Below are 15450 nucleotides of genomic sequence, written 5' to 3' on the forward strand. Positions count from 1 at the left end.
CCACCAGTTGCGTCACGGGGCGTCCCAGAAGCGTGCGTGATTTGGCGCTCCGCTACAGATATACACGCCAGGTCTATTTTCACTCGAGCACAGAGCAAGAAGTGAAACAGCGAGACCATCCAGTCAACTTACCAACGCCACACGGACAACGAGAGATATATATCTTGGAGGACAAACATAATAGACATCACAGATCTTTTTTATAACAACAACGCCAGAAATGAAAAGAGTTTAGTTACAGGAGTGCTGGGAGTGGAAGGGAGATACAGTGTTTCCTTTGGGATTTATTTTAGCAGTGGGGGCAGGTCTGTCCGAACAACAAGACGCACAGAGGGAGTGGGTTACAACTACATTTATAGACTATTTCCAATTTATATTATATTACACTGACTCGCTTACCGTTTTAAAGGTCCCATGGCATGAAATGTCACTTTATGAGGTTTTTTAACATTAATATGAGTTCCCCCAGCCTGCCTATGGTCCCCCAGTGGCTAGAAATGGTGATAGGTGTAAACCGAGCCCTGGGTATCCTGCTCTGCCTTTGAGAAAATGAAAGCTCAGATGGACCAATCAGGAATCTTCTCCTTATGAGGTCATAAGGAGCAAGGTTACCTCCCCTTTCTCTGCTTTGCCCGCCCAGAGAATTTGGCCCCCCCATGAGAGAGAGAGACATCTGCACCAAGGCTGAATTTCAGGAAAGAGACTTCAGATACAGTATTAGGGGACCATTAAGGTCTATATAAAGAGACTTCAGATACAGTATTAGGGGACCACTAAGGCCTATATAAAAGAGACTTCAGATACAGTATTAGGGGACCACTAAGGCCTATATAAAAGAGACTTCAGATACAGTATTAGGGGACCACTAAGGTCTATATAAAAGAGACTTCAGATACAGTATTAGGGGACCACTAAGGTCTATATAAAAGAGACTTCAGATACAGTATTAGGGGACCACTAAGGTCTATATAAAAGAGACTTCAGATACAGTATTAGGGGACCACTAAGGTCTATATAAAAGAGACTTCAGATACAGCATTAGGGGACTACTAAGGCCTATATAAAAGAGACTTCAGATACAGTATTAGGGGACCACTAAGGTCTATATAAAAGCTTCCAAAGAGCACCATGTCATGGGACCTTTAATGTTTCCAGATGTGTGGTATCAGGACGATGAGCTGACAGAACTGACAAGTTGTTCGTTGTCCAATGAGAACGGACCCACCGCGGTGACGTTTTTGGTGGAGCTGTTGGTTTAATAGTCGACTCGGGAGAAAGCGAAACGTTTTGACAATAAACACCATGTTAGAATAATTTACATTATCAAATAATAGACAAGGGCCACTGAAGATATATCAAAGTTCATTTTACTTGAGAATCCAACAAGGAGGCAGTTACAGTCACAGCATGAATACAGAAGTGACCTAACGAAGAGCTCTCTACAGCTGGTTTTCATGAAGGCAAGTGAAATGCAGTAAATCACGATACAAGAGCTGGTGTCGTCAGTCGTTATCTGTCTGTCAGAGACGATGACGTCTCCTTTATCTAGTCAGGGAGCGCAGCATCACACCACGCTCCAGACACGGACAAGACAGTGGCTCCCAGATACCAGATGGCAGACAGCAGCAACAGTGTTTTGTCTTGTAATAATGCAGACAGTTTTAATAATTATCAGAGAAAAAGTAGGTATCATCATTTTTCCCTAACACTCCATCAACACAACAGTATGTGGAGCTAAACTGGACGGGCCCAATAACCTCTGAATAGTTCTACTGGTTGTTAAACTGGACGTTAAAGAACGCAACAGGATCAGGGATGCACCGAATCCAGGATTTGGCTTCTGATTCGGCTGAATATTTGGGCTTTTTGGGGTTTCTGCTGAACGTTAGAATTTTTTCCCAGGGAACCGAACCCTCCGCTTGCACTCGGCGCGCTACGCTGGTCGCCATAGTGACGGCGCTGTTGATTACAGGAAGGTGTTTACGTAGGTGGAGCGTTCAATGCAGCAGGCTGTGAGGAAGTGGACATGGATCTGGTGAGCAGAACAAGTTGTTGTTTGGCAGAACTTTCAGTCAAAAGAAGACCATTCAAGTCCAGCTACATGTTCAATCTGTTCAATGCTGATTGGTCTGGTGGTGGCGAGGACCCTAAACTATACACAACATGGCCGCTGTTACAACATCTGGTCTGAAACATCTGAAAGAATACGAGTTGTGCACGAAGGAATCTCCAGACAGCAGCCAGAATGCAGCAACTTCAGGTACAGCAAAGGAAGGAGAGTCCCTGTTTACTTCATTCATGTGTTCACTGGGTTCATGGACTGAGGATGGGAGGAGGAGTCAGCACCATCTCTACCAGGGGGTTCAGGATTCAGCCGAAACCCCAAAAATCTGGATTCGGTGCATCTCTAAACAGGATGTCACACAAATGGGCTGTTTCTGTGACACTCCCACCCCTGCGAACCACAGAAGCTCGTAGCTTTTAAAGTACAAAAGTTGTTTTTTCGGGACAGCCCTAATGTGTAAATATATAACTATTTTTCTTTGTTACAAGATGACTTTTCATTTGACGTAGCCAGGGTTTTAAATTTAAATAAAATGCGATACAATGACAATTTATATTTTGTTTCCTTTTCAATAAAAATGAAAAGGCAGAGGCCCTGTGGTTGTTTGTAGCGTCGGTGTTTTTCTGTCTGTCTGATTAACGTCAAACTCTTCTTCTCCTTACTCCTCTCTGCAGCTTCATGTTTCCACTGGACATGTTGAACTCAGCACTTTGCTTATCAGCTCACATGCTAACATTCACCCTCCTACCTCTCACACACACACACACACACACACACACAGACAGAGACACACACACACACACACAGAAACATGCACACAAAAACAAACACACAGAGACACACACACAGAGACACACACACACACACACAGACACACAGACACACAGAGACACACAGAGACACACACACACAGAGAGACACACACAGAGACACACACACACACAGAGACACACACACACACAGAAACATGCACACAAAAACACACACACATATACATATATAGAGACACACACAGACACACACGCACACACAGAGACACACACACAGAAACATGCACACAAAAACAAACACACAGAGACACACACACACACACACAGAGACACACACACACACAGACACACAGAGACACACACACAGAGACACACACACACACACACAGACACACATACACACACAGAGACACACACACACACATACACACACACAGACACATAGAGACACACACACACACACAAAAACATGCATACAAAAACAAACAGACACACACACACACACACACACACACACACTGACACAAACACACACACACACACACACATACACATACAGAGACACACACACACACACATACGTTGATTCTTTGATATTTTAAGAAAGGTCCTTTAAAGAAGTGACTTCAAAGATCCTGCTGGTGTTTCCCCCGTTTCGGTCTATTCTCTCTGGATCCTGTTTACTTCACAGTCCTGCTGAGTCCAGTCCTGCTGAGTCCAGTCCTGCTGAGTCCAGTACTGTTTATTTGTTCAGCCCAGACCCCCCCACCCCCCACTATGTCTCTGAACTTCACAGGCAACATCAACAGGGTCTGAACCAGCCCAAAGTCTCGTAGATGACCACAAGAAACACTACAACTTTAAAACCTGCGTCAGAGACAGAATCAACAGTTAACCGGTGTTAGACCTAGGGCTGCACAATATGCGAAAAAATATGCATTAAAGTTGTTGAATATCGCAATAGCGATATTACTTTGCGATAAATAAACAGATATTAAAGCTGTTCTCAGTTCGGCTGCTGTCAGTTTTCTGCTAAAATCCAACAAACTGCTTCTTGGATTTAAAACAAATGAAAGGAAATCCTTTCCAGCATTATTTTATTGAACAAATTGAACACTGAATTGAATATTAAAGGCAGCGCTAAAAAAGAATGACGGTTACATTTTAAAGTGCAGTTTTCCACTGATATTTTCTTTCCTCTGTCAAACTCAGTTTCCCAGAGGGCCACACTGGAAAATGAGAATCACATGAAGGGCCAGACATGGAGAGTTTATTGACATGCTTTTATTTAAGAGGAAAAAGTCAAATATTTTGACTGTATTATTGCATGTCTCATGTACTGTAGTCTTCTCACTTACATTTTGGGCCTCGTAAAGCCCCCAAAAAAGTTCGGCGAAAAAGTTATGTTGAAAAAAGTGCCAAAAAAGTTGGAAAAAGGCTGAAAAAAAAAAGTGTCAAAATTGTCGGAAAAAGTGACAAAAAACTTCCGAAAAAGCTGCAAAAAGCGTCAAAAATGTTAAAACAAAGTGCCTAACGCGTTGAAAAAAAGCACATAAATGTAAAAAATTCATAAAATAAGCACCAAAAACAACAGCTAGGTGGGCCTAAATTTATTGTGAACCTAAATTGAAATACGGGCCGGATCAAAACCTGCGAGGGGCCGGATTTGGCCCTCGGGCCTCGAGTTTGACACTAGTGTGCTCTAACATAAAAAATCTCAGACTGTCCTTTGCGATATGTTGCCGCCTTTCTTGATGAATAAAGTTATAACCCAACTTTATTTCTAAGTAATAATTTTTTAGTTATTTCATTTAATTATTTTGATCAGGACAACGCACATTAATCAACACTTCTGTAAATGCGCCAGTGTTAGCCAGTCGGCTAATTTTCAGCTGTAGTCCCAGGCACTTTCTAACATGAACTAGTTCAAAGTTCAGTTCACAAAGTTTAAAATGAACTTAGTTCAGTTCATAGTTCAATACTTCAACATGTTGAACTAAGTTCACAGTTCCAAAAATGAACTTAGTTCATAGTTCTTATTTTCCATTTGTTGCTGCGAGATATTATTTTTATAAATTGAAAAGCTAGCCGGGTGCATCAGGTAAACGTGCCATTTCAGGTTTGCTGTGGATGTGTGTGTCTGTGTGTGTGTGTGTGTGTGTGTGTGTGTGTCTGTGTGTGGTTTGCTGTGGATGTCTGTGTGTGTGTCTGTGTGTCTGTGTGTGTCTGTGTGTGTGTGTGTGTGTGTGTGTGTGTGTTGTGTGTGTGTGTGTGTGTGTGTGTGTCTGTGTGTCTGTGTGTGTGTGTGTGTGTGTGTGTGTGTGTGTGTGTCTGTATGTGTGTGTGTGTGTGTGTGTGTGTGTGTGTGTGTGGTTTGCTGTGGATGGGGCTGAAGTGCTGATTTTCTTTCTGAAAGCCGGCGGGCAAAGTTTGCCCAGAAAGCGACCTCATCATAAAACTGGTTTAAATGATCGTACGAAGCCTCCACGCTGTTTTCTGATTGGATGACCCATGTGGCGGTGAGACGCTGGTTGGCTGGTGTTGCCAGATTGGGTGTTTTTCCCGCTACATATGAAGGCCTGTTTACGGTGTGTTTGAGCCCTGGTTTTGGCCTGGAAGGCTCTGTAGAAATCTGGCGCCCTATTGGACGAAGCTAAACTGAGAGAGCGTGGCGTTCACAGACACCAGGATGAAGGAGTTCACGGTAACGTTCATCAGGCGGTAATACGGTACGTTACAGTTCACGTTCGCCCCCAAAATATGAACCGGGTTCACGAACTCTCGTTCGCAAGTGTCATACGTCATCAAAACAGAGGACATGCGTGCCGTCCCAGACCAGACAGGGGAGACGACATCGACTCTGACAAGATAACAATCGATGACGTTGACTGAACTTTTAACTAGTTCATGTAGAAAGTGAACTTTCCCAACGCTGGTAACTGTAACCATAGAGCTGTGGGAACATAGAGCTGTGGGAACATAGGGCTGTGGGAACATAGAGCTGTGGGAACATAGGGCTGTGGGAACATAGAGCTGTGGGACCATTGGGCTGTGGGAACATAGAGCTGTGGGACCATTGGGCTGTGGGAACATAGGACTGTGGGACCATAGGGCTGTGGGAACATAGGGCTGTGGGACCATTGGGCTGTGGGACCATTGGGCTGTGGGAACATAGAGCTGTGGGAACATAGAGCTGTGGGACCATAGGGCTGTGGGACCATAGGGCTGTGGGACCATAGGGCTGTGGGAATATAGGGCTGTGGGAACATAGGGCTGTGGGAACATAGGGCTGTGGGAACATAGGACTGTGGGAACATAGGGCTGTGGGAACATAGAGCTGTGGGAACATAGAGCTGTGGGAACATAGGGCTGTGGGACCATAGGGCTGTGGGACCATAGGGCTGTGGGACCATAGGGCTGTGGGAACATACTGTGGGAACATAGAGCTGTGGGAACATACTGTGGGAACATAGGGCTGTGGGACCATTGAGCTGTGGGACCCTAGGGCTGTGGGAACATAGAGCTGTGGGAACATACTGTGGGAACATAGGACTGTGGGAACATAGGGCTGTGGGAACATAGGGCTGTGGGACCATTGGGCTGTGGGACCATTGGGCTGTGGGAACATAGGACTGTGGGCACCATAGGGCTGTGGGAACATAGGGCTGTGGGACCATTGGGCTGTGGGAACATAGGGCTGTGGGAACATAGGGCTGTGGGACCATAGGGCTGTGGGACCATAGGGCTGTGGGACCATAGGGCTGTGGGAATATAGGGCTGTGGGAATATAGGGCTGTGGGAACATAGGGCGCTGTGGGAACATAGGACTGTGGGAACATAGGGGCTGTGGGAACATAGGACACAATGGGACCATGGGACTGTGGGACCATAGGGCTGTGGGACCATAGGGCTGTGGGACCATAGGGCTTGTGGGACATAGAGGGCGTGGGAACACATAGGGCCAGTGGGACCATAGAGCTGTGGGAACACTAGGGGGCAATGGGACCATAGGGCACAGTGGGACCATAGGGCTGTGGGAACATAGGCTGTGGGAACATAGGGCTGTGGGAACATAGGGCTGTGGGAACATAGGGCTGTGGGACCATTGAGCTACAATGGGACCATAGGGCTGTGGGAACATAGGAGCTGTGGAACATACTGTGCGGGGAACATAGGACTGTGTGGGAACATAGGGCTGTGGGAACATAGGGCTGTGGGACCATTGGGCTGTGGGAACATAGGACTGTGGGACCATTGGAACTGTGGGAACATAGGGCACAGTGGGACCATTGGGCTGTGGGAACATAGAGCTGTGGGAACATGGGGCTGTGGGACATAGGGCTGTGGGAACATAGGGCTGTGGGAATATAGGGCTGTGGGAACATGGGGCGCTGTGGGAACATGGAGGGCTGTGGGAACATAGGGCTGTGAGACATAGGGCTGTGGGAACATGGGACTGTGGGACCATAGGGCTGTGGGACCACTTGGGGCTGTGGGACCATAGGGGCTGTGGGACCATAGGGCTGCAATGGGAACATAGGGCTGTGAGGAACATATTGCGGTGGGAACATAGGGCTGTGGGAACATAGAGGGCTGTGGGAACATAAGGGCTGTGGGAACATGGGGCTGTGGGACCATAGAGACTGTGGGACCATAGGGCTGTGGGAACATGACTGTGGGAACATAGGGCTGTGGGAACATAGGGCTGTGGGAACATAGGGCTGTGGGACCATTGAGCACTGTGGGACCATAGGGCTTGTGGGAACATAGAGCTGTGGGAACATAGGACTGTGGGAACATAGGGCTGTGGGAACATAGGGCTGTGGGACCATTGGGCCGTGGGAACATAGGACTGTGGGACCATAGGGCTGTGGGAACATAGGGCTGTGGGACCATTGGGCTGTGGGAACATAGAGCTGTGGGAACATGGGGCTGTGGGACCATGGGGCTGTGGGACCATAGGGCTAGTGGGAACATAGGGCTGTGGGAATATAGGGCCAATGGAAACATATGGGCTGTGGGACCATAGGGCTGTGGGAACATAGGGCTGTGGGACGGAACATAGAGGGCACCATGGGACCATAGGGCTTGTGGGACCATAGGGCTGTGGGACCATAGGGCTGTGGGAATATAGGGCTGTGGGAACATAGGGCTGTGGGAGGCATACTGTGGGAACATAGGACTGTGGGAACATAGGACTGTGGGACCATAGGGCTGTGGGACATAGGGCTTGTGGGACCAGTAGGGCTGTGGGAACATAGGGCTGTGGGAACATGAGGCGCATGGGAACATAGGGCTGTGGGACCATAGGGCTGTGGGACCATAGGGCTGTGGGAACATAGCTGTGGGAACATAGGGCTGTGGGAACATAGGGCTGTGGGACCATGAGCTGTGGGACCATAGGGCTGTGTGTGTGGGAACATAGGGCTGTGGGAACCTTAAGAGCTGTGGGACAGAGGCTGTGGGACCATTGCCCATAGGGCTGTGGGAACATAGGGCTGTGGGAACATAAGGATATGTGGGAACATAGGGCTGTGGGACCATTGAGGCTGTGGGACTATAGGGCTGTGGGACCATAGGGCTGTGGGAACATAGAGCTGTGGGAACAGGCTGTGGGAACATAGGGCTGTGGGACCATAGGACTGTGGGAACATAGGGCTGTGGGAACATAGGACTGTGGGAACATAGGGCTGTGGGACCATAGGACTGTGGGAACATAGGGGTGTGGAAACATAGAGCTGTGGGAACAGGCTGTGGGAACATAGGGCTGTGGGACCATAGTACTGTGGGAACATAGAGCTATGGGAACAGGCTGTGGGAACATAGGGCTGTGGGAACATAGGACTGTGGGAACATAGGGCTGTGGGAACATAGGACTGTGGGAACATAGGGCTGTGGGAACATAGGGCTAGTGGGCGCGCTGTGGGACCATAGGGCTGTGGGACCATGGGGCTGTGGGACCATAGGGCTGCTGAGGAACATGGCTGTGTGGGAACATAGGGCTGTGGGACATAGGGCTGTGGGACCATTGGAGCTATGGGACCATAGGGCTGTGGGAACATAGGGCTGTGGGACCATAGAGCTGTGGGACCCTAGGGCTGTGGGAACATAGGGCTGTCGGAACATAAGGATGTGGGAACATAGGGCTGTGGGACCATTGAGCTGTGGGACTATAGGGCTGTGGGACCATTGGGCTGTGGGAACATAGAGCTGTGGGAACAGGCTGTGGGAACATAGGGCTGTGGGACCATAGGACTGTGGGAACATAGGGCTGTGGGAACATAGGACTGTGGGAACATAGGGCTGTGGGACCATAGGACTGTGGGAACATAGGGGTGTGGAAACTATAGGGCTGTGGGAACAGGCTGTGGGGCATAGGGCTGTGGGACCATAGTACTGTGGGAACATAGAGCTATGGGAACAGGCTGTGGGAACATAGGGCTGTGGGAACATAGGGCTGTGGGAACATAGGGCTGTGGGAACATAGGACTGTGGGAACATAGGACTGTGGGGACTGTGGGAACATAGAGCTGTGGGACCATAGGGCTGTGGGACCATAGGGCTGTGGGAACATAGGGCTGTGGGAACATAGGGCTGTGGGACCCCTAGAGCTGTGGGACCCCTAGGGCTGTGGGAACATAGGGCTGTCCGGAACATAAGGGCTGTGGGAACATAGGAGAGCTGTGGGACCATAGGGCTGTGGGAACATAGGCCTGTGGGAACATATGGGGACTATGGGACCCATAAGGCCTGTGGGAATTATAGGGCTGTGGGACCATAGAGCTGTGGGACCCATAGGGCTGTGGGAACATAGGGCTGTGGGAACATAGGGCTGTGGGAACATAGGGCTGTGGGAACATAGGGCTGTGGGACCATAGAGCTGTGGGACCCTAGGGCTGTGGGAACATAGGGCTGTGGGAACATAGGGCTGTGGTAGGGCCGAAACGACCGGCAGCTTTTCTCAGGTACCTGAACTACCAGCTGTCGCTGATACAGGGGGACTTCTCACGGAGCTCTGCAGCCGCCTGCCAGTGACCTATCCTGGGGTAATCTCGACCGCTGAATCGTCGTCGGTGTGCGTACATTTCACGAGAACGCGTTGTACAGGGATTCAGTCTGTGGCTGTGAGCTATGAAGTCTGGTGTCTGTCCTTGGTGTTTTATCAGCTCTACTGCTGTTACACAATACAAAAAACTGTGCAAACAGGCGCAGGTTGGATCGGTCCATGGTACAGCCAGGCTCCGTGGAAACATGCATTGGTCTTATTTCCAGTTTCTTTGTCATCCAGAAAGTGATTAATATCTCTGAGCCAAAAAAATTTTTCTGAAATTTTTTCCTCTTCCCCCCCCTAAGACATTTTTACAGGGTCGGTGTGTGTGTGTGTGTGTGTGTGTGTGTGTGTGGTGTGTGTGTGTGTGTGTGTGTGGGGGGGGCGTGTGTGTTGGCGCCCTGTGTTTTTGTTTTCTCTTCTAATGTTGTTTTTTTTTTTTTTTTTTCCCTTTACACCACCCCCACGCGCCACAGGGGGCCACCAGAGCGTTTATTTTTTTCTTCCCCCAAAACCCCTCTTTTCCTCTTTTTTTTACCTTTTAATACTTTTTTTTTTATTTTTTTTTTTCTTCTCCTCAGCTACCACGCTGCGCCCCTTTCCCCCTCCAGCACAAGACACAAACCCCACAAAAGCTAATTATTATAGTCTATTATTTTCTTTTTTCCTTTCTTTTAACACCCCTTATTTTTACACTTTTTTTCTTTTTCTTTATTATATTTTTTTTTTTTTTCTTTTTTTTAGTTTTTTGTCTTTTTTTGTTGTTTTTTTCATTTTTTTTCTTTTTTCTTTTTTTGCCTTTTTTTTTTGTTTTGCCTTTTTGTGCTTTTTTGTTTTTACCATTTTGGCCTTTTTGGCGCTTTTCAGCGGTTTGGCCCTTTTACCTTTTGTCGCGTGGTTTTTTCCAACCTTTTGCGGCTCTGCTTCACTGAAGGCAATATAAAATTTTTTTCCATAATTTCTCCCTCACGCTTTTATAAAAGGATTAGTGGTGGGTGTGGGTGTGTGTGTGTGTGTGTGTGTGTGTGTGTGTGGGGGGGGGGGGGGGGGGGGGTGTGTGGGGGGGGGGTGTGTTGGGTTGTGGGTGTTGGTGGTGTAAACTCCCAGCAATGATTTTTTTTTTTTTCTTTACACACAAAAAACACAGTAAGGGAAGGGGTGAGGGGGAGGAGGGGGTTAGAGGTTTAAAAGTTATAACACAAAGTGGAAGTCTTCCTGATTTTTTTAAACTTTTATAATTGATGTTTTGTTTTTTTTTTGTTGTTTTCTGCGGCTGCAGGAGGGGGCGTTGTCCTTTAGCCAAACAAAAAGGAAAATTTTAAAAGTGATAGACCGAAAATAAGTGGTATTAATATGTTATAGTGTGTTGTGGGGTGTGAAATGCGTTAAATTAATTTAATTTAAAAATATAATTATTTTAAATATTACACTAATTTTTATTATTTTTTTTTTTTAATTTTATTTTTTTTGGTGTTTAATTATTTTTTTGTTTTTATTTTTTTTGTTTTTTTGATTTTTTGTAAAACTTTTTTGAAATTTTTATAGAGGTTTTTTAGTTTTTGTATATTTTTTTAGAACTTTTTTATGTTTTTAGTTTTTTTATTTTTTTAAGGGTTGTTTTTTTTTTTTTTTTTTTTTCAACTTTTTTAATCTTTTTTTAAGATATTTTTTTTATTGTTTTAGAGGTATAATTTAGGGGGCGAGTGTGGCGGAGGGCTGCGGTTGGTGTGCATTTTTTAATTTCTCCTCTCTCTAAAGGCTTTAAAGAGGTTAAGGTGTGTGTGTGTGTGTGTGTGTGTGTGTGGGTGGTGGTGGTGTGTGTGGTGGTGGTGTTTAAAGTTTGTGTTTAATTAATATAATGTTGTTTTTTTCTTTAAAAAATATTAGAGAAAAATGCGAAAGAAGATTAAAAAATTTAAAATTTTTAAATAAAAAAAAATTCCTTTTAATACTTTTAAAATTAATTTTTTTTTTTTCTTTATGAAATTAGCCCTTTTAAAAAAAAAACAAAAACTTAAAAAAAAAAAAAAAATTAAAATAAATAAAAAATAATTATTATAATTTATAATTATTATATTATTTTTATTATTAAATAAAAATAAATATTATTTTTAAAATTTAATTTTTGTTTTTTTTTTTTTTTAATTTTAATTTTTAAAAAATTTAATTTTTTTTTTTTTTTATTTTTTTAAATTTATTTTTTTTTTTTTTTTTTTTTTTCAGACGTAACTGAGAGGACTACAGTATATGAGATGTGCAATAATACAAGTGTCTAACTGTTCAGATGCACCAATCAGGGCCAGGGAGAGGTGTCTAACTGTTCAGATGCACCAATCAGGGCCAGGGAGAGGTGTCTAACTGTTCAGATGCACCAATCAGGGCCAGAGGAGAGGTGTCTAACTGTTCAGATGCACCAATCAGGGCCAGGGAGGGTGTCTAACTGTTCAGATGCACCAATCAGGGCCAGGGGAGAGGTGTCTAACTGTTCAGATGCACCAATCAGGGCCAGGGGAGAGGTGTCTAACTGTTCAGATGCACCAATCAGGGCCAGGGAGAGGTGTCTAACTGTTCAGATGCACCAATCAGGGCCAGGGGGGAGTGTCTAACTGTTCAGATGGGGGGCCAGGGGGGAGTGTCTAAGTGCGTGTCAATCACTGCTCAGGCACACGCATTCATTCTCCCTTGTGGGGGGAGGGGCTTAGGAGACCGTTTTGGGCTTTAGTAGAAAGGGAGGAGGGACTGAGAAGTTGTCAATGATCAAATGTTTTGGCTAAGTCCTGGATCTTCACCATCCTACCTACGGCACCGTTAGGTCTGTGGGTCAGATGTCTCTCACTGAGAGGCTCGGTAACGCCACACTCTAAACAATAACCCCCCTAGAATAACTAATAAGATGAATAATTGGCAGCTCATAAGCTGGACTTTGTCCTGTAATGCTTGTGTGTACCTACAGTTTAAATACAGAACATTTTCATACAAAGCTGCTAAACAGTTCGTTAATCTCTCATTAAACCAAACTGGGTGGCCGACGAGTCGTCAGAGCACAAATTATGGAATTTGAAATGTAAAAAAACAATCAAAAATACAACTGTGAGTCACGTTTTATGGACCATTTCTGTTAAAATGTTGTAGAAGAAAATTAAACACACACACACACACACAGAGACACCGACACCGACAGACACACACACAGAGACACCGACACACACACACACACACACAGACAGTCACACACACACACACACACACACACACACAGAGACAACACACACACACACACACAGAGACAACACACACACACACACACAGAGAAGCCACACACACACACACACACACAGAGACACTGACACACACACAGAGAGACACTGACACACACACAGAGAGACACTGACACCGACAGACACACACACACAGAGACACCGACACCGACAGACACACACACACACACACAGACACCGACACACACACACACACACACTGACAGACACCGACACACACACACACACACACACAGACAGTCACACACACACACACACACACAGACAGAGAGACACCGACACACACACAGAGACACCGACACCGACACACACACACACAGACAGTCACACACACACACACAGACAGTCACACACACAGACAGTCACACACACACAGACAGAGAGACACCGACACACACACACTCACACACACACACAGAGAGACACCGACACACACACACACAGAGAGACCGATACAGACACACACAGACACACACACACGTACACACACACACACACAGTCACACAGACACACACACATACACACATTCAAACACACACAGACACACACACACACAGTCACATTCACACACACACACACACACACAGACATACATTCTCACACACAGACACAACCACACACACACACAGTCACATACACACACACACAGTCACATACACACACACACAGTCACACACACAGACACAACCACACACACACACACACAGTCACATACACACACACAGTCACATACACACACACACACACACAGTCTCTCACAAACACACAGTCACAGACACACACACACACACACACACACAGTCTCTCACAAACACACAGTCACACACACACACACACACACACACACACCTCCAACATGTTATGAGTGCATTAAGTTAGTTGTGTGGATTGTTGAGACATTAGCTAGACGCTAGTTTCTTACATGTTGCTTTTAACAAGACCAGGGCTTCGGTTGGTTTAGATCAGAGATATTTGAATTATTTTCGGAGACACTTGTTTATTACAACAACAAAACAACAACAACGGACTAAACTACGGGCCCTGGGCAGTGTCGGGGGGGTCGTTTGGACCACCAGGACCTTCTAGTGAGCGTCATTGAACTGTTAATAGGCAGGTATTTCTTAGAGGGTGCTGCCCACTAGAGGACGCTGCCAGGTAAACACAAACATGCTGTCAGGTTGAGGTGGATGTGAGAGCTTCCTCTCTTCTTCTTCTTCTTCTTCTTCTTCTTCTTCTTCTTCTTCTTCTTCCTGCTACAGCTGCTGTTAGTTCAGCCGAGCAGACTGAACACCCCTCAATAATTAAAACACATTTATTATTACATGGCTGTCAGAGACGAGGAGGGAGGGAGGGAGAGAGAGAGGGAGGGAGGGAGGGAGGGGAGAGAGGGAGGGGGACCCAGAGTCTTTGTCACAAAGAGTCTACTTAACGGGTTTAATCATCAGTAATAATAATATTGTTCAAGGTTAATTTTTCTCTCTCTCTCTCTTTCTCTCTCCCTCCCCTCTCCTCTCTCTTCCTCCCTCTCCCTCCCCCTCCCCTCTCTCTCTCCCCCCTCTCTCTCTCCCCCTCCCCTCTCTCTCTCCCCCCCTTTCTCTCTCTCTCTCTTTCTCCTCCCCCTCTCTCTCTCTCTTTCTCCCCCTCTCTCTCTCCCCCTTCTCTCTCTCTCTCCTCCTCTCTTTCCCTCTCTGTCTCCCTTTCTTTTTCTCTCTCTTTCTCCCCCTTTCTCTCTCTGTCTCTCTCTCTTCTCCTCTCTCTCTCTCCCTCCCCCTCTCTCTCTTCTCTCCCTCTCTCTCTCCCCTCTCTGTCTCCCCTTTCTCTCTCTCTCTCTCTCTCTCTCTCTCTTTCTCCCCTCTCTCTCTCTCTCTCTCTCTCCCTCTCTCTCTCTCTTCCCCCCTCTCTCTCTCAGCCCCCTCCCTGATGTCTCACCGGTTCGTGACGGTACGTCGTGGCAGCCCTGCGGCTCGCAGCGGCCAGATCCAGCCCGGGGACCAGCTGGAGACGGTGGAGGGCCGGCCGGTCGGAGGCCTGCAGCACCGAGACCTGGCCCAGATCCTGAGGAGGGCTGGGAACACGCTGAGACTCAGCATCACACCCAGACACCGTACGGACACACACACACACACACACACACACACACACACACACACACACACACACACACACACACACCCTCTAACACAGACACACAGACACACACACACACACACACCCTCTAACACAGACCCACACACTCACACACACCCTCTAACACAAGGACTAGGTAACATGCATTACCTGCAGGCCTA

At 46.6% G+C, this 15450-nt stretch overlaps 1 protein-coding gene across 1 annotated transcript in view; it reads left to right on the top strand.

Annotated features, from left to right (window-relative positions):
- Positions 1-15450, top strand: part of LOC120559064 (membrane-associated guanylate kinase, WW and PDZ domain-containing protein 3-like) — a 94282-nt gene that overhangs the window by 53142 nt on the left and 25690 nt on the right. The window contains 1 exon segment of the mRNA XM_039800487.1: positions 15072-15266. Within this exon segment, the coding sequence (XP_039656421.1) occupies positions 15072-15266 (195 nt within the window).

The sequence above is a fragment of the Perca fluviatilis genome, chromosome 5 (assembly GCF_010015445.1).
Source record: "Perca fluviatilis chromosome 5, GENO_Pfluv_1.0, whole genome shotgun sequence".
Classification (NCBI taxonomy): domain Eukaryota; kingdom Metazoa; phylum Chordata; class Actinopteri; order Perciformes; family Percidae; genus Perca; species Perca fluviatilis.